At 28.9% G+C, this 21,724-nt stretch overlaps 2 protein-coding genes and 1 long non-coding RNA gene across 3 annotated transcripts; 2 read left to right on the forward strand and 1 right to left on the reverse strand.

The window, feature by feature from the left end:
* The first annotated feature begins 5,093 nt into the window (after window positions 1-5,093).
* LOC124945571 (ABC transporter G family member 21) lies at window positions 5,094-8,271 on the forward strand. Its single transcript, XM_047486027.1, has 4 exons — window positions 5,094-5,338; window positions 5,407-6,181; window positions 6,971-7,653; window positions 7,774-8,271. The coding sequence occupies exons 1-4, from the start codon at window positions 5,159-5,161 to the stop codon at window positions 8,149-8,151; spliced, it is 2,016 nt and encodes a 671-aa protein (XP_047341983.1). The 5' UTR covers window positions 5,094-5,158; the 3' UTR covers window positions 8,152-8,271.
* An 866-nt stretch (window positions 8,272-9,137) lies between these two features.
* Window positions 9,138-9,941, forward strand: LOC124945609. Its single transcript, XR_007099991.1, has 2 exons — window positions 9,138-9,653; window positions 9,763-9,941. It is a non-coding gene; the product is annotated as an uncharacterized LOC124945609 (long non-coding RNA).
* LOC124945608 (isoprenylcysteine alpha-carbonyl methylesterase ICME-like) lies at window positions 9,876-13,679 on the reverse strand. The gene is made up of 11 exons (XM_047486070.1): window positions 13,146-13,679; window positions 12,193-12,269; window positions 11,960-12,029; window positions 11,803-11,883; window positions 11,616-11,690; window positions 11,084-11,185; window positions 10,803-10,940; window positions 10,657-10,722; window positions 10,422-10,565; window positions 10,235-10,325; window positions 9,876-10,162 (listed from the first exon to the last, which is right to left on the reverse strand). The coding sequence occupies exons 1-11, from the start codon at window positions 13,514-13,516 to the stop codon at window positions 10,001-10,003; spliced, it is 1,377 nt and encodes a 458-aa protein (XP_047342026.1). The 5' UTR covers window positions 13,517-13,679; the 3' UTR covers window positions 9,876-10,000.
* Window positions 13,680-21,724: the final 8,045 nt, after the last annotated feature.

Raw genomic sequence — 21,724 nt, forward strand, 5'->3', positions numbered from 1 at the left:
AAAAAAAATAAAGTGGTCACCAGATCAAATTTATTATTGGGTGACCACGGAGGCAAATAACCCAATTTTTAGGGTCATTTCGTCCAATTTCCCAATTATGGGCTGTTATACATTAATTATTTAAAACAAATGAAAGGCATCCCACTTTTATTCCATTTTTTTATGCCTTTGTATTGATGCATATTATTTTTCCATATAGACCTTGTTGTAAACCATGAAGGCATCAAGCCTAACAAATGACGACTTTGTGGGCATAGTCTTAATGAATTACTTTTTTATTTTAGAAAGTAACTAAAATTATTTTTTTTTTAAAAAAAAAGAAGAGTAATTGTAATCCGTTTTAGAAGATTTGGTGATGTTGATGCAGAAAGTTTCAAGAATGTGATTTGTTGGGGAATTAAATTTTGTTAGGTAATTGATATTTCTTTTCTTGAACTTTATATAAATTTTTAAATTGCTCTTTAAAATAGATAATGTCTTATTTTATTTTATGCACTATATATAAAATACATTTTTCATTAATTTTAAAAATTAACTAAGTTAGGTTAATATAAATTTTATTTTCTTTAAATTTAAATATTTTATTTTTAACTTTTTAATTTATTTGTGTTGAAATTTTTTTAATAATAATATATTTTTTCAAAAATATTAAATTTTGTTTGATAAACAATAATTTTAATTATTATTTTTATTTAACAATAATAACTTAATCTTTTATATAAAAAATATACAACTACAATAACATTATAAGTTGAGATATTTTAAATAGTTGATACATATTTTTTATTTTAATAATTAATATTATTATTTTAAAATAATAATTATATTATTTTAAAAAATCTATATTATTAAATAAATAAGATGTTAAAAAAAATATATTCAATAAAAATATTTAAAAATTAAAAAAAGTTAAAACTAAAATAATAAAAATATTTAAATTACTGTATATTTAACTAAGTAATCAAACTTTTAAAGTAAAATCGATATAAGAGTATGGAATATACAATATATTTAAACATTAATCCGAGAATTCGTGCAAGTTTGAAATACTCCTAACATTTTGTGTGTAGAAACTCGTTTTAATTGCTAGTGGAATGAAATTGACGTTCTTAAATAATGGATTCGAGTTAGTCAATGTTCAAATAAAAAATGGGATGTCATAGTTAGATTGGTTAAGTTATGCTTCTCTAGTCCTGTCAAGAGGAGTGGATGAAAATATGGAACCCTTTGACTCCACAAAGGGTTATTTCTTGGAGTTCCATGATTATGGAGATTAAACTCAAGCAAAAAGGGATTTTCATGGCTAGTTAGTGCTGGTTTTACCAATGTAATTAATGATGACACCCCACGTTCTACTCCACATGTCATGTAATGAAGAAGATCTACGAAATCATAATTGAAAAGTTGAAAATATGTATATCATGCATCTTTCCTTAGAACTCGAGAATTCTCTTTGTGGGTTGGAAGGTAAAGGAGAGTAAGGAGGTTTAGAAATTACACAATAAAATTAATATAAAATAGGTAGGGGCATAAAGAGATGAATACTTTTTCGTGTCATATTTTGCGTTGACAAAATATTGAAAATTTTCAAAGGTTGGTTATTAATACTTTAATTGCGAAAAATGCGCGCTCTTTTGACATCATATGAGAAAAGTTGTGAGACTCTAAGTTTTAATCAAAAATCTCATTCTTGAATGGAGTGTCGATCGTGCGTTGAGGAATTTTAATCAATGATAAATGTATGAAAATTGGTGTATTATGGCTTGTCGTTGCATAATGTGCTACAAAGAGACGGACTCGGTGCCTCACTTGCTCTTATTTTGTGATGGAGTTGTTGCAATTTGGAGCTTAATATGGAAAATGACGGGTATTCAGTGGGTTATGCCGGAGTCTATCGTTAACTGTTGGGAAGTGTGAATAGAGACGGTGAGTTTAATTAGTCTGAACCATTGAGCCACTATCCTCGCTTATCTTTAGGTGGACCATTTGACTTGAAATGAAACGTAAGACGTCAGTGAACATTGTTGTCTAATGCGTCTAATCTATAATCCTCTTATTATAAGAATCAGAAGGTTTCATTAGGTAAACTGGTTGAAAATGTCGAAAAAATCATTATCTTCTCAAGTACCTTTGGGCTATTTAAAATTTATTATATTTTTATTTATTCTTTGTCATTGTGAACATCTTTGTGTTCAACTGATTTATAATGATTTTTTTTCATTCTTTATAATGTTTTTGTCGTTAGATTTAAACCACTCAAATTTATATCATTTTACATAAATTATTTACAAAAATGTTAATATAAAATAATAGAGATATTATAAAATAATAAATAAATTAATTAACGAGATTAGATTAGACTATATTTATTTCCATATTTATTTTTAGAAGAAAAAAATAATATGATTAGATTAGTTTTTCCTATTTCCTATTTTAACCTTTTACTATTATTATTAGGTATGTCCCTTTCTTCTTTTTCATTTGTTTTAAGAAAATGAGATGCAAACGAAATCTCAATTTAGTCAAAAAAAAAAAAAAAAAAAAAAAAAAAATTGTGATAGAATGTATTGGAGTACAAACAGAATGGATTCCATATAAACAAATTTGATTTTTTTTCTTACAATTTAATTTATTGCATGAATTACAATATTTATATTATGAGATTGAGAAGATGATGATAGATTATGGAAATAATTTTTATATTAAGAATATAAAATAATATATGTGAATAGATTATGAAAATAATTTTATATTAGGCATGTCAAATAATATCGTTATTATATTATTAGTTTCCTTATTAATCTTTTATAATATATATATATTGGATATTTCCCTGATGTAAAGATTAAGAAGATTAAATAAGATTTTCCTATTCTTTCAAATGGTTCAACTATTACCTGTATATACAGCATATTTATCTCATAATATTCACTTGATCTGCAAAAAATGAGTAATAGAGCCTCACACTATAATAATTTGTGTCCCTCCATCTAAGATGTCTTGAGTATGTGATTTATCAGCTTACCATCGACACAATCCTAGAATGTGACAAGTTCCCAATGGAAGAGAGCTCACTTCCATTGAGAACTCTCGTCTCTCGCATCTACAAACATTCTATGATCAAACGTTTTCACAACATTAACTTCCTTATATATGAGAATAGTTTCCAATTCGATAAATTCTCAATCTAGACTAGACCTAACTAATTATTCACCCTAAATCTCAACTATGAGTCATCCACAACCTGAAATTTGGATTGGGAACAAAATTTCTTCTGAAGCACAAATATATTGTCCCATATATCGAATATTTTGATTAATAATTGATAGTACAAAGATGGATAAATGAATAAGAACTATTTGATTGAGTAGTTAAAAATAAATATTAAACTGATATGTTTTATTGAATGAATTTATTAGTTATATTGGATGATTAGTCTACTTATTTATATTACTAGCTGTTGAGCTAAATAAAAATAAATAAATTGAAAAGATAACTATTTGCTAAATAATTCATTCTTTATCTTTTCTTTTACACCTTTCGACTGAAATGGCGAGGCACAGGCATGTGGTTAGGCAAATCTATAAGATTTTTGAATGATTTAGTGAGAATGTCAGCTAGTTAATATTCGGTTTGTTTGAATTTATTGAATGAGCAGTTGTTTATGGAAAAGAGAAGTACAAACAAAATAAAAATCGACAATAATATTGTCACATTATAGGACTCATGGAAAGGAAAGAGAACTCCAATTTCAAAATTCAGCAAAGGTTGAAAGTTCTATATACAAGAGCACCTCCATAATGGAGCAATCAACAACTATAGGTTGCTTTTTAGAATTCCAAGAGACAAGATTATTACCTAAAACAATTGCGGTAAAATCATTTGTTGAAGGATAATCATAAGGACATCCAGCTAAAATGTTAAATCAACGTTTGGGTGGGGCGGATCTATATTAGACTACCAGAAAAAAAAAATATATAAATTTTCTTTTTAGATAGAAATGTGGCTTAACACCTTAATTTCTAATATTTTTCAATTTATTTTATTATTTGATTCTCTAATTTTCAAAATAATGATAAAATTTACATTTATTCACTTGTTTTATAAATAATTTTTGTTTTATTTTCTTAAATTTTAGCTCAGTGAGAAACTGGAGAAGGAATAACTCGTCATTGGGCAAAATAGCTATAGTTTTTTTTAATTAAAAATGATCTCAAGACTTGTTGAAAATTTCCTCTATCCTTTAATTTTGGGCACCCTTGTATAAATTTTGAATAATTCATTTTAGTTGTCTTCCCTTCGTTAGTTGAGATTATAAGTTTTATGTTTTAGTTATTTGTTAGGATTTGTATCTCCTAAATTCGATATACTTGAAACAATCTGTAAAAACACAAGAAAGAAGAACACAAGAAGATACAGATTCACAGTGGTTCACTTAAATTGAGCTACGTCCACTTCATTCGCCACCAGATTTCACTACGAAGAAAAAGAAAGAATAAAGAGTTTTTTCCTCACACTTTATCTATTTAGAATTATGTCTTAACCATATAAACCCCTTTTAATAATCACATATGTAAACATTCAGATAATAAACATAAATAACTATTTGTCAGGTTAAACCTAAAACCAAATACAAACTCAATAAACTCTAATTAATAATTATATAGTTTATTATAAGCGTAGGCTCCATAACTCAACATTATTGTCGGTATAATAGATTGAAGCATTTTCTCGAAAATTTACTTTTGTAACCCAATTTTATGTCTGGTTAGAGATATTTCACTGAAATAACCTACATATTAATAACTCAAAAGTAGGAAATACCTTTTTTCAACCTCCTTTCTGAAAAAGGAGGAGATTTATGTAATTTTAAAAGACATGAGTTGTGAATAATTGGATTGTGTAGTCTTGTATTTTGATTTGTATTTAGAAAATGATTCATCCATCCAAATATTGTAAAATTTGTTGGAATAAAAGACTGCAACTACGTAATGTTTTTGTCTTCCTTTGTCCTTTTGTAAACACTAACCCCATATACAGTCTGCTTCTCGTGTCTTCCTCACCTATAAAGAGACCCCCCTTCTCTTTTACCCTTCTTCTCTACATCTGCATGTGATCTCTCTATTATCTCTTCTCTCTCAATTCTCCCCATCACCAAATGGCGCCGCCTAATTCCCATTCAACAATATCATCACCCATCCAACCCAACCACCATCCGACCGACAATATTGGAACCTGCTTCATCCATGCAAACCCAATATCCCCTTTACCAAAAACAACCAATCTCAATTTAGATCATCCAATTCTAAAAGCATCACTTCGCCCAATCACCCTAAAGGTACCATCTTTACTTTACTATTTCTCTAATTCAAACATTTTCAAAACTAATTTACAATTTCTCGACAGTTTCAAGATGTGGCCTACACAATTAACCTCTCTGCTTCACCGAAATCCACCAAAACCGTACTCAACGGGGTCACCGGAATGGTCAAACCAGGCGAACTCATGGCTATGCTTGGCCCATCCGGCAGCGGCAAAACAACACTCCTCACTGCCCTTTCCGGTCGTTACCTCGCCGGGAAAATCTCCGGTACTATTACATACAACGAACGCCCTTTCACCGGATCAATGAAACGAAAGATCGGATTCGTTTCGCAGGACGATGTTCTCTATCCCCATCTTACAGTTCTAGAAACATTAACATATTCCGCCTTACTCCGCCTTCCTGGGAAATTAACAAATAATGAGAAAATGGAGCAAGTTGATTTTGTGATCAATGAACTTGGTTTGGGTCGGTGTAGAAACGGCGTCGTTGGGGGTCCACTTTTGCGTGGGATTTCGGGTGGGGAGAGAAAGAGGGTTAGTATTGGTCAGGAAATGTTGATTAACCCGAGTTTGTTGTTTTTGGATGAACCCACTTCGGGTTTGGATTCAACTACTGCGGGTCGGATTGTGGCGACTTTGAAAGGGTTGGCTAGAGGTGGACGAACGGTGGTGATGACGGTTCATCAGCCGTCTGGAAGGATTTATAGGACGTTGGATAAAGTGGTGGTTTTATCGGAGGGTTCGCCGATCTATACTGGCCCGGCTAGGGGAGTGGTGGATTATTTTCGGTCAATCGGGTATTGTCCCGGGTTTGAATTTATAAACCCGGCTGAGTTCTTGCTTGATCTTGCTAATGGTAAGTAAGGATTTCATAATCCCAAATTCCCTTGAACCCTTTGTCTAATTTGTTTTGTTTTCCTTTAAAATGTTTTAAGAATAAAAAAAAAATTGTTTACATATTTTATTAAAAAAGTATAAAAAAAATATTTTTTTTCTTTTTTTAAAGAAGACAATAATTTGGTTAAAAAAAATATTTTTGTTTTATAAAATAAATAATTATTTCTTTTTGAGAATTATTTGAGTTAAATTATTTATATTTAATATTTGATTGTTATAGCAAGTAAATATTTAATTAATAATTAATTTAAATTATTTGATTGAATGAAATAATATAAGACAAATTTAAATAACTTTTTATGTGATAGAGATATAAATTTTTTTTTTGTTTTAATAATTAGACCTTATTTGATTTTTATATTTGGATTTGATATATATTTTCTTATGTGAATCACATTATTTAAATTAATAAAAAAAATCTTTTATATTTTTTTTATCATTAATTTATTTTTGCCAAATAATCAAAACTTTTAACTTATTATCTAATAATACTATTTTTATAATGATCTTATAGCCGCCATAAACTTAAATTCAACTTCAAGTTAAAGTTAAGTTGTTTAATCTCTTAAGACCCACTCTTTTATTTGTTATATATAAAAAAAAAAAAACATTCTAAATAATTTATACATATCATTAATATAAGTTGTTAACATATAAACATGATAATAGTAACTTAAGGGGAAAAAAAGCTAGTCAAAAGTTATATTAATATGGGTTTTTTTATTTATTTGGCTTTGTCTATTATTAGGTATAGTCCCTGATGTGAGACAAGAAGAATATGAGCATGAAGAAATTGATATATTAGAAAATCAACATGATCACCATCATCAAGACCACACCAACTCAGTCAAACAATTTCTACTTTCCTCATACAAGAAATCCATCTACCCTTCTTTAAAGGAAGAAATCCGCCGCAGCTCCCTTCTCCCCTCCACCAGACCACCACCAACAAGAACCGGATCAAACGAAGAAGACAATCAATTTTCCACAAGTTGGTGGACACAATTCAAAGTTCTATCAAAAAGGGGATTAAAGGAAAGAAAACACGAATCATACTCGGGTCTAAGAATCTTCCAAGTCATGTCGGTCTCCATCCTCTCCGGCCTCCTATGGTGGCACTCAGACACATCTCATATACAAGATCAAGTAGGACTCCTCTTCTTCTTCTCCATCTTTTGGGGTTTCTTTCCTCTTTTCAATGCCATCTTTGCATTCCCATCTGAACGTCCCATTCTCTCCAAAGAACGAGCCTCTCGCATGTATTACCTTTCCTCCTATTACTTTGCTCGAACCGTAGGTGACCTCCCCATGGAGCTCATCCTCCCAACCATATTCGTCGCAGTGACGTATTGGATGGGAGGTCTCAAACCTTCCTTATCCGCATTCATCATGACTCTCCTAGTAGTCCTCTTCAATGTCCTAGTCTCACAGGTATTATTCTATGTCCATATTATAGTGATAATAAAAGAATTAAACCATTTTATTGTGTACCATTTAATAATATTGAATATAAGACAATTATTTATATGTGGATATATATGATAATAACAGGGACTAGGTTTGGCATTGGGAGCGGTTCTAATGGACATGAAACCGGCTTCGACATTGGCTTCGGTGACCATGTTAGTGTTCTTATTAGCGGGCGGTTATTACATTCAAAGGATTCCTAAGTTTATGAGCTGGTTGAAGTTTGTATCATTTAGCCATTATTGTTATAAGTTGCTGGTTGGAGTGCAATACTCTGGAAATGAAGTTTATGAATGTGCTGGACCAGATGGATTGATGAAATGGTGTAGGGTTTGGGATTTTCCAGCTATTAAATATTTGGGGATTGAAAATATGATGTGGGATGTGGCTGCTTTGGCTGTTATGCTCTTTGGATATAGGCTTTTGGCTTATTTGGCACTAAGGTTTGGACCAACTCATTAGAGGGCACTTATATATTGATTATTAACATTTAAGGTGTTGATTAATGTTGGATTAATTAGAAAAATAACATGGTTGGTTGGAGTTTAGTTATATTATATTATTAAATTAATATTTAAGTTGTGTTCAAAGTTTGATTTTTTTTTAATATATATGTTATTAATGTTTTCTTTGTGTAAAATAATTAATATATCATGTTTTGATTTTGATTTGGTTATTTTTATTCATTTATTGATACTATATTTATTTATTCTAATAATTGATAAGAAATATAACTATTTTAAATGGGATGTAAGTTAAAAACGTTAATATTATATTTATTTTTAATAACACAACGATTCAAAACTAATGCGCAAAATTACTATGATTAGACACTAAAACAGGTCGTCGAGAATTTCAAATTATAAAATATTTTGTTCTTAAAATATCAAATGTCACGGGTTTGATTCTCACTTAGAACACTTTAAGTTGAAGTGTCCGATGGAAAGAATCGACTTAAAAGACAATAAAAGGTCACGAATTCGATTCAATCGAAAACCTTTTGAATAAAAACGGAGTACCACGAATTGTGGGATGGTCAGGCTAATTTTTTAATAAATAAAATATTTTAAGTTAGAGTATATTTCATAGATATAATAATAAAAACATAAAAAAATATAGTACTTATCAAATACATAAAGTATTAAAATACACTAGCTTAACAAAAAAAAAATCCATTACAAAATCCACATTATCTTTAACAAATATGAAAAGTACTTATAAATATTTTATTTTAATTGAGAAACAACTTTTAATATTGTTATGTATTAAATTTGTATTTAAAAATCAACTTAGCAATTTTGTAGTATTTCCAAACAAGAACAAGGGCTTGTTTGATCTAGGAAGCTTGTTTGATGAAAATTAAAATTTGAGTTAGTTGATTAAAAATATATTTAATATTAATATTTTAAAATCTTATAAAAATAAATATAATTTAATCAATGATAAGATCACAATTTATTTGAATTAGATCTACATAAAAAAAAAGCCCCAAATGTTCATAAAAAATTTGGTATAAGATTAAGTAGTTTTGATGTGATGGAAATATGAATATATGCATTTGGAATAAGCTCCTAAATAATAGAGGTATATATGTCAGTAAACAATTGGTGTATAGAGAAAGGGCATCATTCAATGGGGCTTCAATTTTGAGTTTTATTCGATCCCTCCATGCTTGGAAAATTGTCTTTATTTTGATGCTTTCTTCTATATTATTTATTCCTCATCCCAACTATGCCCTATAAATCAAGCCCATATGCTATTTCAAGTTCATTGAATTGTATTGAAGTCTACCTAACACAAGTTCTAAACACTCAAGTAAAGGACTTTTACTTGCAAAACAGAGATCTAAGATGGCTTCTTTGAAGGCTGAGAAACCCCTTGCCTCTGCCACAGTCAAAAAAGAGCCTTCCAAAGCTCCTACTCCCAAGAAGGTCGAGCCGAAGTCTCTAGAGCCCAAAAAGAAGGTAAATCCGCTTCATTCCAAAACACGTTTTGTGTCAAATTTATCATCATCCCTTAACTTATCCGACATTAGTCTGAACTTATCAAACAATCAATGACTTTGTTACGCAGGCACCGAGTACTAGGTCAGCAGCCGCAAAGAAGAAATGAGAGAATTGATTAATTTGATGTAAAAGTGGTTTTTATCTGAGCCATGATACTTGTTATGTGGCCTATCTATCCAATATGTAAACAACCCTTCTAGGGTTAGTGCATTTCAATAAAAGTATGTATCCAAACTTGACATCTAATCAGATTGTCATTATCTATATACAATTACTACAAGACTACCAAAAAAGCTATTCAAGCTTTAAAATGGGCTGATAGTACGAGCGAGATTCAACATAAATTCAGGCACGAGGCGTTTCCTCGGTGGCATTGTCGAGTCCTTCACAAGGGCTTCCTCGTCCCCATTATGGATGAAGGCAACCAAATCCCTCACCATTTCGTTGTCCCCGCCCCTCATTGGATCCTAACAATTACATAAAGATTAAAAATTGATATAAAAAATGACTTGAAATATATGATCCATGCATGCTTGTACCTGAACAAAAACATCAGTGTGTGTCTTTCCTTCGTACATAACTGCTTCGGCTTTCACTCCCAAACTTTGAAGAGTCTCCGCAAAAGACTTACTGCCATACAAAAGTTTCATACCATATTAACTTTCAAATTGTTACCATCCATTGCTACTTTTTATTTTTAATAGAAGATATGAAGGAAAGGCAAACCTGGAATCACATGGAATCGAGTAATCTTCTGTTCCGTGGAAAAGGACGGTAGGTGGAAGGAGGGATGCTGCATTTCTATTAGCCGGATCTTGCAACAATACTTCAGGAGAGAAGCGTCGTAATGATTTTTCCCCTTCCATCATTCTGTACAACGCGTTTAAAGATCTTAAAAGAAAATGCAAACTAGTTTATACAAAGGTGATGTCTATAGACATAAGATGAATAGGAAATTTGCCTCAAAAAGACTGAACGGTATAGCCCTCGCGTATGAAAGTGGTCGAGGAGGTTAAACAGATTGTACCTGTTGATCATAATTCGAGAAACCAGTTAGAACAATAGTACAGTCTTAAGAACATAACATCTCAAACTCCAATAAATTACCCTCCAGATAAACCAAAATAAGCCTTTATTCGAGACACGCTCCAAGATGTGTTATCTCCATTTGCTTCTTTTATTGCCTGTTCTACAAGAGCACAAGCAGCAATGTGTGCACCAGCAGACTGTCCCATTAAATAAATCCTATCAGTAGAATGTAGCACCAAAGAAATCAGTAAAAAAAAACAAATTAAAAATATGAAACCGCATATAGTTCTTCCTTTTTTATTTCAAAAAATGAAATGGGGTGGAAGACATTAGAGTTAGACCATAGCATGTGCACTGACCTGTTGGGATCGCCTCCATACTCAGCAATATGGTTAAACACAAACGAGATACCTTGAGAAGCATCATTCACCATATCACCTATGGTGACCTTAGGGAAATTTCTGCATTAAGAGAGTAAAGTAAATTTTAGCATCTCAAATCGAGCTGTTTTGGATGTTTTTCTTATGGATACATATAGGGGATGTTTAGTTATTCAATTTTGTCAAGCTAACAGATTATTTCAAAATAACCTTGTTTGATGTAGGTTACAAAAGAAAAAATAAGTTCAGTTGAGGTTAGTTGGGTACCTATATAAGGAACAGAAGGTCCTTTGCTAACATCATCAGTTCTATTTTCATGATCGTAGCCATAAAGAAGAGATTATAATTTTGAAATAAAGAAATTCTGTGTACTCTATTTAATTTAATTTTGAAATAAAGAAGTTTTTCATAAAGCTATACAAATGAATTTGATGCATATTCCAAATACTGTTTGATTGCATAATCTAGTTCTAGCTATAAAGCAAGGTCAATCTAAAGAGAATCATTTTACCTGTAATCTATACATGCCACTATGATATCCCTTTCACATAGTTGTTGCCCTAAGAGAGAACCCCATGCTTTATAGCTGCACTTAGGAAAGACCTTTTAGAGTAGAAAAATGCATACAATTGATCTTATCCACAAAATGTTAGAAATTTCGACATAGTTTGTATAAAAAATATGGATTTACCGCTTACCCGATAATCCAAGCTCCTCCGGTTATAAATGCAACAACTGGTTTGGGGCCATCAGGATTTTTTGGTAAATAAAGATCAAGCCTGCATAAGAAATTCTTAGTAACTGGTTTAATCATTGAGATTATAACTGTTTACACCAAGTTATGAACTACCATACTTATTTCTGGGTTGATTGCCATAGACTATATCTCTACGGACCTGTCTTGAGGAATAATAATAATATGCAACTGCAAAACCAGAAAGATTATGTCACATGCTAATATGAAAAGAAAAGAAAAACTACAAAATGGCCTTTGAAGCATCTAGAAGCAAGAAAATTCTTCAATATGTAGTTTTGTGCTACAAATATTGAATAAATTAGAGTTCAATCGATATCTAAAGGACACGAACCTCGTATGAAGCCAGGGAAAATTAAGAAACTATAAAAAGTAATGGCAACAAGCCTTGTGATGAATTTGTAGCCCAACCTGAAAAATAAGGATGGTTAGAATGCAAATAGAAATTTTCAAATTTGTCTCTAATTTACTAAATTTAGATTGTAAACATAATCTCATATATTTCTAGATTTAGAATTTTTGTATCCATTCCAAATGGGGTCTGTTTAATGGGTACTTCTTGGCTGTCAGTATTGTTATGATCAAATTAGAGGTTATAATGAGATCCTTTTGTAAATAACTTAATCTCTATAAGAACAAACAATACCTAGATTTTTCTGTAAGGATTTATATCCATGGCATCTCAATTCAAGCTTGTGTTTAAGTTTTCATTGCCTATGAAGGCAATACTCATCTTATAGCTTCACCAAGAAACAACCTAGGCTCCTTTTAGTTACAGTTGTTTCAGAAGCATAAACTAACCAAAGACCAAATACATGAAGGAACTTAGACAAATTTGGTGTTTCCTCAAACTGAACAAACATAACACCACCCTTTTTCCTCTTACCAATAATACGTAGTTATAACCAAATTGCAATGTCAAGTTTCTATTCAGAAATAGTCATCATATCGAGCCTATTTGGAAACTGGTATATTATCACAGTCTCTAACACAATCAAGATTCCATGGAAAATCGTCAATGGAATAAGATTGTATTTTGGATCATGAACAGAATCTTAGTGTATTTTTAGCTTCATTTGGTCACACCATTATAAAATGTGATAAAAAAAAACAGGTCAATCATCATTCTCTACCAAATTCAAGTAGCATATCAGTTTAAACAATGTTTACACAATTTACAATCTTCTGATCAACAATCAATCCACACAGCATTATCACTATTTTCCTTTCAGAAACTTAAAAATGGGAAAATTGTTAAATTAACAAAGAGTGGAGAAAAAAGTATACCCAATATAGCGACAGAGCTTTAATCTCATTAAGTACGTTTCAGATAGAGCATGTCCAATGCGATCTTCAGAAGAACGGGCTTCAAAATCATCGGAGAGAGAAGAACTGCTGGCGGTCCTCCGTCGCCGTTTCTGATAGAACTTTGGAGCAGCAGCCGCTGTTCCATTAGTGCTGGTAGAATCGGCAGAAGTGGACAACAGGGGTTTGACTTGATCTACTTTCTCATCCTCTGATTGCTGAGAAATTAGAAGACAGGTAGAAGCTAACTCATTCTCAGATCTCAATGGAACAGTTCCAGCCGCCTCCGAGGTTACAATTGACGGCAAGGATTTCAACGACGGATTGGATATAGGTAGAATAGGACGCTGCATTTTGATAGAGAAAGAGAAACCCGTGGAAAATTGAAGGTTTCTGGGTCTGTAAGTAAAGCAGTCGAGTAACCAATCGTTTCTATATTCTGAAAAGATTGAATTTTTCTGGGTTTTGAGCTGCGGATGAAGATGAAGTCAAGATGGGTGAAAGAATACGATCGAACCCTGAAGCATCTCGTGTGAGACGTGGCGGAAGATGATTGGAACAATTTCCTTTCTTTTGGGGGATTGAAATCTTAACCCAGTTACCACAGTAGTATATACTTTTTACTTGTTTTTATCTGTCAATCCAAAAAAACATAATGATACTATTTTTACTAAGTAAAAATTAATGAAACATAACTCTTTTCTTTTGTCAAACAAAATTATATATATATATATATAATAATGTTTAATTTGAATTTGTCGAATCAAAAATTATAGTTAATTTGGATATATATATATATGAAATTAAATGTAGTCTGCTTTCATTTGTTTAAAATATAACTTTATCCTGTCAAGGCGGAAGCTGCGGGTTCGAGCCTCATCAGTTCCGACCTGAAAGATTTGCACTTGAGTCGGATCGTGGGTTGACCCGCCCATAAACTTGAAACGGTTAAAAATAAAATTAAAAATGATATATGTATGTTTCAAACTTGAAACTTAACCAAACAAGTAAAACCATTTAACCAACTACACTAATAAGACTTTATATTTTAAATTCTACACAAATTTGATAAACGTGCGACATTCATAACAATATAATATATATAATAATGCTTAATTTGAATTTGTCGGGTCGAGAGTTGTAGTTAATTTAGATATACATGTTAGAGTAAATAAATATTTGTGTCGGATAGTAAATTGATTCGCTAATAAACTTGAAACGGTTAAAAATAAAATAAAAAAGTTATATTTATATAATATATTGAGAAAAATTAGGATATAATAATAATGTTATATGTATATCATAATTATTTTTATTTAATATTAAGATAAGAGATATAATTATTTTTATTATATTTTTTTATGAGTATAAAAAAATTATATAATATATAAGTATTCAAAATATAACTTACAAAATATATATATATACATACACAAAATTATTGAATTATTTCAACAATCATAAGTGGTCTAACGGTTAAAATGTTAAAATTTTATACTTAAAACTAGGGTTTAAATCTCTCTAAAAGTAATTATTATATGTGGGTGTGTGTACACACTTTAGATTTGTCGGGGTCGGGAACTGTGCTTAATTTGGATATATATGTGAAAGTAAATGGATCGTGGGTTGAACCGCACATAAATTTGAAACGATTAAAAATGTTATATGTATGTTTAAACTTGCAACCTAACAAATAAGTAAAACTTTTAACTAACTAAACTAATAAGACAAATGGATTGTGTGTTGACTCGTCCATAAATTTAAAACGGTTAAAAATAAAATTGTTATATTTATATAATATATTGAGAAAAATTAGGACATAATAATATTATATATATATATATATTATTTTTATTTAATATTAGAATAAGAAATATTTTGTATTAGAAAAATTTTTATGTAATATATATAAGTATTCAAAATGTAACTTAAAATATATATATATATATATATATATATATATATATATATATATATATATATATATATATATATATATAATTTTGAATTATTTCAATAATCATAAATGATCTAACTATTAAAGTATTAACAGTTCATACATAAGATTAGAGTTTGAATCTCTCTAAAAGTAATTATTATATGTAGGTCCACGAATATTGATAGTTGAAGCGGAAACAAGAATGTATGTCGAAATGTGTAATCGAATGTTGGAATGTTGGAAATGTCGGTTTGAATAATGCAAACATTGGTGAAAAAATTTTAAAGTTCGTCCACGGAGGGTGATTCAGGGCCTAAGATCATGCCGAAAAGTGTAATCGAATGTTGGGAATATCGGCTTGAGTTAAGCAATATAATAAATACGGGTAAATTCACGTGGGATGCACACGTAAAACAAAAAAAAAAGTATAATAATTTTAAAATATGTACTCATATCTTATAATTAATAAATAAAATTAGGATAAAATTTTTAATTAATTTTATTATATATAATGTTATATATATATATAATTATTAACAAAAATTATTTTTATTTAATATTAGTACCAGAGATATAACTATTTATTGTATAAATATGGAAAATTGATATAATATAATAGTTATTTAAAATATAATTTAGGCCTCCATCACTCATTAGTAAAAATAAGAATGAACATTTTTAATATTTAAAGCATTAGATACTAAGTTTTTCCATGCTTATCTTATCATTTAATATATATTTTTTAAAACTTTTTAGACCACAATTTTTTTTATGGGGTCTCTACTTCTCGGCCCAGTTTAGTATGGGTCTCTAATTCTCGGCCCAGTTTAGTATCCCAAGGTGATAATTGAGTTTATTTGCATAATATAATATTTTTTGGATGTATAATTATAAAAAGTTGAGATAGTTAAAATATATTAATTTTTTTTTTAATATTTTGATTAATAATTTGATTATGTGCTTAACAAGAAGACTAAGTTAAAAAGATAATAAGTTATTTAAAAATAATTTAATTTAGGTCAAATGGCTTTAAGTAAATGTTCAATGTTAATTACTTATTCATAAATCATAAATTAAAATAGGGTTTATAACTGTTTAAGGAAAACTTTCATGAAGCAGACCAGTTTCAGTAAGCACCAGTCTACCAATAAAAAAATAAAAAAAATATCAACAACAAAAAAAATCTATAATAATACCCAATATATATATATATAAACAAAACTCTTGAATAGCTTTAATATATATTTTTTAAAAGAAAAACACAACTACAATGTCTTGTTTTATTCTAGATTGATTAGAATAGATAAATAATTAAGATTTGCTAATTATGATAGGCTGTAAAAAAAATTGATAGTTGACGTAAGAATATTGGTTGGTTATACACTCGTAAAATTTAATTTTTATTTGAAATTTAAGAGTTTAATTTGAAAAATATTAATTATATATTATTATTATTTTTATATATAATTAAATATTTTATACTTAATATTTTAAAAATCTATATATTTAAATATAAAATTAATTTTAAAAAAATAATAAATAAATAACACTATAAACAATTTATATTACAAAATCAATTATATTAATTAATTTATTGGAATAAATAATAACTTTATTTTATAATTTCTAAATATAAATTTATTTTTTTAACGTAAAATCGTATAATAGTGTATTTACCTAAAAATTTAGGTAAAATCAGACTTGTTAACCTTATATGAATTCGTAAAATCGTAGGAGTTAACTCGATATTTTAACCGTGTTCATTATGATATCATTTATATTATCTTGTTTTTAATTTGAGTTTGTTTTTTTTAGCTTGTTTATATTATCTTGTTTCTATTTTTTTTTAAACTAATTTAATCGTTAGAATCGAACTCGTGACATTGTAGTCTTTTAAGTCAATTCTTATCACTGTGCTACTTTGGTGAAATCATTTTGTGCTCCATCAAAATAAAAATTATAGCCCAACAATTAATTCATACCTCCATTTTATTTTTAACCAAAATTGATGGCAAAACTTATGCTAGTTTAAGAAGAGGGGTGATTTTTTTTATATATATAAGAAAATAGCACTTTAAAGGCATGTATCAAATAAAAGAAATAATGTAGAAACATATTATGGGTTTCTTTTGAAATATATTGATTTAAATGTTCATAAAGACTCAATTAAGAGTATTTTGCTCAACCACCAAATATGATTTAGTTTTTAGAAAGACGTGCACATCTAATTTTCATTATTTTTTTACAAAATTCAAACTAAAGTTTATATAAAATAATAATTTAGTCACGTGTAACATTGGAAGCCTCCAAGCAAGTCTTAAAAATTCAGATGCTCAGTTTATTTTTCATCCTTTTCTCCACTTATAGCAGGTTTTTGTATGGCAAAAAGATTCCGAGTTTCGGGTTTGTATTAAAAATAACAAATTTATTATTTATAAAAAGAAGAGAAAGTGTACATAATATGATTATGGATCTAATTATATCCAAAATTATATACTGTATTCTAGAATTGTAATGGATGATCAAACTATTCACTAAGTTATTATGGACACTTATTTTAATTAATATTCCATTGAGAATATGATTATTTAGGATATGCTGTGTAGATTATCTACAGCAATAATGTCATATATTCTGCCTCTCCCTTCCTTTTTAGGTGGAAAATTCCTTTCTAAATAGGCTTTTAAAATTCAAAGATCTTGATTAAGTTAAATTACCATTGAATGAATTTACTAGCGATGAAAAGTTTACACACGACACAAAGAACTCGAACCCTAGCAAAATCTACTAAGTATTGTTTTGAATTATACATATATTATCTAGGAATCTTGGCCTTTATTTCACTATTATGGATCAGTTAGGGTTTTAGGGAGGATCATTCTATGGAAGGTGCTAGATTGATGATTAGAAATATGCATGGAGAGAATACAAGAGAAAAGAAGTGACAAAAGAAGACTAGAAATAACATGATTTTCTCATAGATCTTGATTCTAAAGCGAAGAGCATCGATCAAGTATATTTGGTAAAACCTCATTAGATAATAATATTGCTTTCTACCGAGATCGTGATTCTTTTAACGGGAAATGGGAATCATAACTCGAACTACTAGCAATAATTTTAATTGTAAAGCTAGAGCATATACTTATATATTTTACATTTACTTTAATTAATTTATTCGAGAACCTAGGTCAATTCGAGTGTACGCAAATGACCGACCTATTATAATTTGAATTCGGCTATTTGAGGAGCGACTCATTTTATTAATATAGATATAATTTTTTAAATTGGAAAAATGTATTTACCCTAAAATAATCAACAATATTTGCTACAAAAATTTTACAAGGTAGGAAAATATCAACTTTAAAGGAGTTACAAGTATGGTATAATTATATATATATTCTCCTCACTTGTATGCATTTAATTTCCCTAGTTTTATAAGGCTGTTTGTATTTGGAATCAAAATCCATGAGTATCATATGCTTCAAGAATCATCTTAAGTACTTTTTATTTTATTTCAAGTACATGTATTTTGAAGGATTAAATAGCTCACTCGATAATGAGCCTATTTAATACCTCAATTTATTTTATATTTTTTTGGTGTGAAAAGATCATTATATAAAATGCTGCCAAGAAAACAAAAAATGGAAACAACATATATAGAGGTAGCAAGAGAGCTACTGTTCTATATTTTTTAACATAAAAATATACTTATTATTATTTTGACATATAGTGTATTTACTAAAGAAGGTCGGCAGGAAATTCACATTTAAGGACGTTATAACTCAGTTTATTTACTAAAGAAGGTCGGCAGGAAATCTACATTTATGGACATTATAACTCACTTAAATTTGTGATATTTTAGGTGAGAATCGAAGTTAGTTTTTTTACTTTTTCAATAAAGTTCTTTTCACTCTCGTAACCTAATTTGTTCATATAGAAAATAGTGAATATATATATGCTCACTAACTTTTATACGCGTGGATATCTTCTATTTTTATGTGAAAATTTCTTAAGAAGAGTGGAATCTGGTATAAGAGAATATGTTATGTGTGAGGTAGGCATGAATTATAGCTTTAGCATGGAATAGATTTTGATCAAGTGCTATATTATAATTTAAATGTAGGATATACAAATTTAAATTTCAAACAAATAATTGAACTACAGGAATAGGATAATACTCATAATGGGAATCATGATTTTTAAACCAAATAACTTTTATATATTTAAAAAAATACTAATACTTTAAAGTCCTTTGGTATTAAAAAAACATATTTCTAAAAAGTCCGTTTTATAAAATTTTCGAGAAATAAAAAAAGTACTAGGTAAGAATCAGTTTAAGAGACCAAGATGATACGAGTTTAATTTCATTTGGATGTACTTTGAATAAAAGCGGGGGTCATGACTCGGTCATGACTGTGGGTGTCATGCTAGTGTTAATTTAAAAAAAATACTACACAGTTTTCACGTTAGTTCTTTTAATTATGTTTTAGTCTTTTACAACTATATATTGTTTAGATAAAAAAAAAAAAATTGATATTTAATTCTTACTAAATACGTCTTGTAACTTATAAATTAAAAAAAAAAAGACACTTTATTTTAAAAAAAAAATCTTTAATTATCTTTGGCTTGATTATTGACTGCAGCTGCAGGAGGCACCTGAAAATGTAATCTGAGTCGGACCATTATGAATTAATATGCACTCTTATTCAATTCCATGGGCTCACATTGATCAGATTTTATGTCTACTTTTGCTTTTCACTATAAAAAAGATGTACAAATAAAATCGCAATCTAAGATATATTTATATAATTATATAGATGAAAAAATCACATCTGTTTCTTTTGCTCCAAGAATCAAACAAATTAAAAAATAGAACACTCTTTACATATATATTTTTAAAAAATGGTAGGTGAATAATATGAGTGTTCTAGGATCATTTGGTGCAAGACTCATCAGGAAAAAGGAAAGAAAAAATTGAGTGATGATATCATATTCTCAATAAGCTCGATCCTATAGCACATTTTAATTTCATATTTGTTAAAATAAACTATGTAACATGTGGGGCGCCCATAATTAATACGTTTTTGATCATTTTACTTTTCACCCTTTCTGACTTCTCAAACCATAAATCTAAAATTACTTCCGATCTTGAAAACGTACTATTTTAATTCTTTAGATTGTATTAGAGCATGTTGAAGATTCTATTGAAAGCGAAGAACACTATGATAACTCTTCTAATATGGAAGAAGAAACATTGAAAGCAAGATTTGAAGAAGAAAATGAAGAAAAGTTGTCTACTAAAGTTTAATAAAGGATGACACAAATCAAAAATAATTCTTTATATATGTCCCTTCATACTATAATCTTGGGGATGACCATAGTTGCTACAATTTTCAATAGAAACAACAATATAAGTTGGAGTCGAAAACATTCACTGCAAAATCCAAGTAGGGGTTTATCCATGTATTGTTTTCTTGTTCAAGCTAGTCAAGTTTGAAAGCTCAAAAGAAATTCACTCGTCAAGTCTTGAATTTTGAATTTATTTATGGAAGAAAATTATTTTTTATTCATACCCAACTAACTTTGAACTATAGCAATGAACTAAGAAAATATATAAAGTCAAGAATGAATCGTTACTATTTCAACTTAAAAAAGAATCAATTCTATAAAACAAGAAGTTTGAGAACTGAAAATATAATTCTCTAAAATGAATAATTATGGTACGAGTTTCGAGCTCTTAATTCACTTCCAAGATGCGATGTAATTGTTTAATTGTGTTTGATAATTCCGAATATGTTCAAATAAATATTTATGATTCTTCCAAACAAAATAAAAAAGTATTTGAAGTTCACTGCAAGAGTGAAATTAACAAATAAAAACATTTTGAAACATATTTTTCTTGTTCCAATATTTGATTAATTGATTTTTCCTTATACTTTTGAAATAAAACAAAATAAAATATTTTTTGATTTTTCGTATTACAAAACATAGGAACATGATTCTAGTGATATGTTAGCTCTTAATTAGTTCCAATTCAAGACCAATTTTTTTTTATGGTAATATTGATAAATTAAAGAAACAGTACTTATCCAAATATATATATTTGTTATTGATTTTTTTTTTAGAATTTCAACCCACTAACATACAAGTTGAAATACATTTTTTAAGAAACTAGTTTGTTTTTATCTAGATTTTCTCCAAACTCTCACACAAGATCGTTGTCATCGAGCTCGCGTGTTATATATGAAATGGTTACTTGTGTCAAAAAGAAATCTAGGGTTCCTTGAAACTTTTTAACATGAGAGCATCACTAGGCACTAGCATTTTGGTTAGAGAGAGGTCACGATCATAAAGATTTATCATGCCTATATCTTTGGTTTTATATGCAATCCCGTAAGATAATTTTATCAGCCACTAAGTATTAAATGGCAATAAGATCATTTATAGTAATGCTGCAACATTTTACATCATATATAGGAGATGATAAATTCACATTATTTTTTTTGGAAAGGTAAAGTGAAAATATTATGTAATCAACTTATACATATTTTCTAGTAACAGAAACTCATAACTTAATAGTAAAATATATGTTTAAATGATCATGGGTTCGAGTTTCTAAATC

The sequence above is a fragment of the Impatiens glandulifera genome, chromosome 7, assembly GCF_907164915.1.
Source record: "Impatiens glandulifera chromosome 7, dImpGla2.1, whole genome shotgun sequence".
Classification (NCBI taxonomy): domain Eukaryota; kingdom Viridiplantae; phylum Streptophyta; class Magnoliopsida; order Ericales; family Balsaminaceae; genus Impatiens; species Impatiens glandulifera.

Excerpts from the sequence above, each read along its gene's own strand:
- LOC124945571 (XM_047486027.1), top strand. The coding sequence starts at position 5,159 with ATGGCGCCGCCTAATTCCCATTCAACAATATCATCACCCATCCAACCC. Across the intron at positions 6,182-6,970 it reads CTTGCTTGATCTTGCTAATG|GTATAGTCCCTGATGTGAGA; the intron begins GTAAGTAAGGAT and ends GTCTATTATTAG. Across the intron at positions 7,654-7,773 it reads TCAATGTCCTAGTCTCACAG|GGACTAGGTTTGGCATTGGG; the intron begins GTATTATTCTAT and ends TGATAATAACAG.
- LOC124945608 (XM_047486070.1), bottom strand. The coding sequence starts at position 13,516 with ATGCAGCGTCCTATTCTACCTATATCCAATCCGTCGTTGAAATCCTTG. Across the intron at positions 10,941-11,083 it reads TATGGAGGCGATCCCAACAG|GATTTATTTAATGGGACAGT; the intron begins GTCAGTGCACAT and ends TTCTACTGATAG. Across the intron at positions 10,163-10,234 it reads ACACTGATGTTTTTGTTCAG|GATCCAATGAGGGGCGGGGA; the intron begins GTACAAGCATGC and ends TGTAATTGTTAG.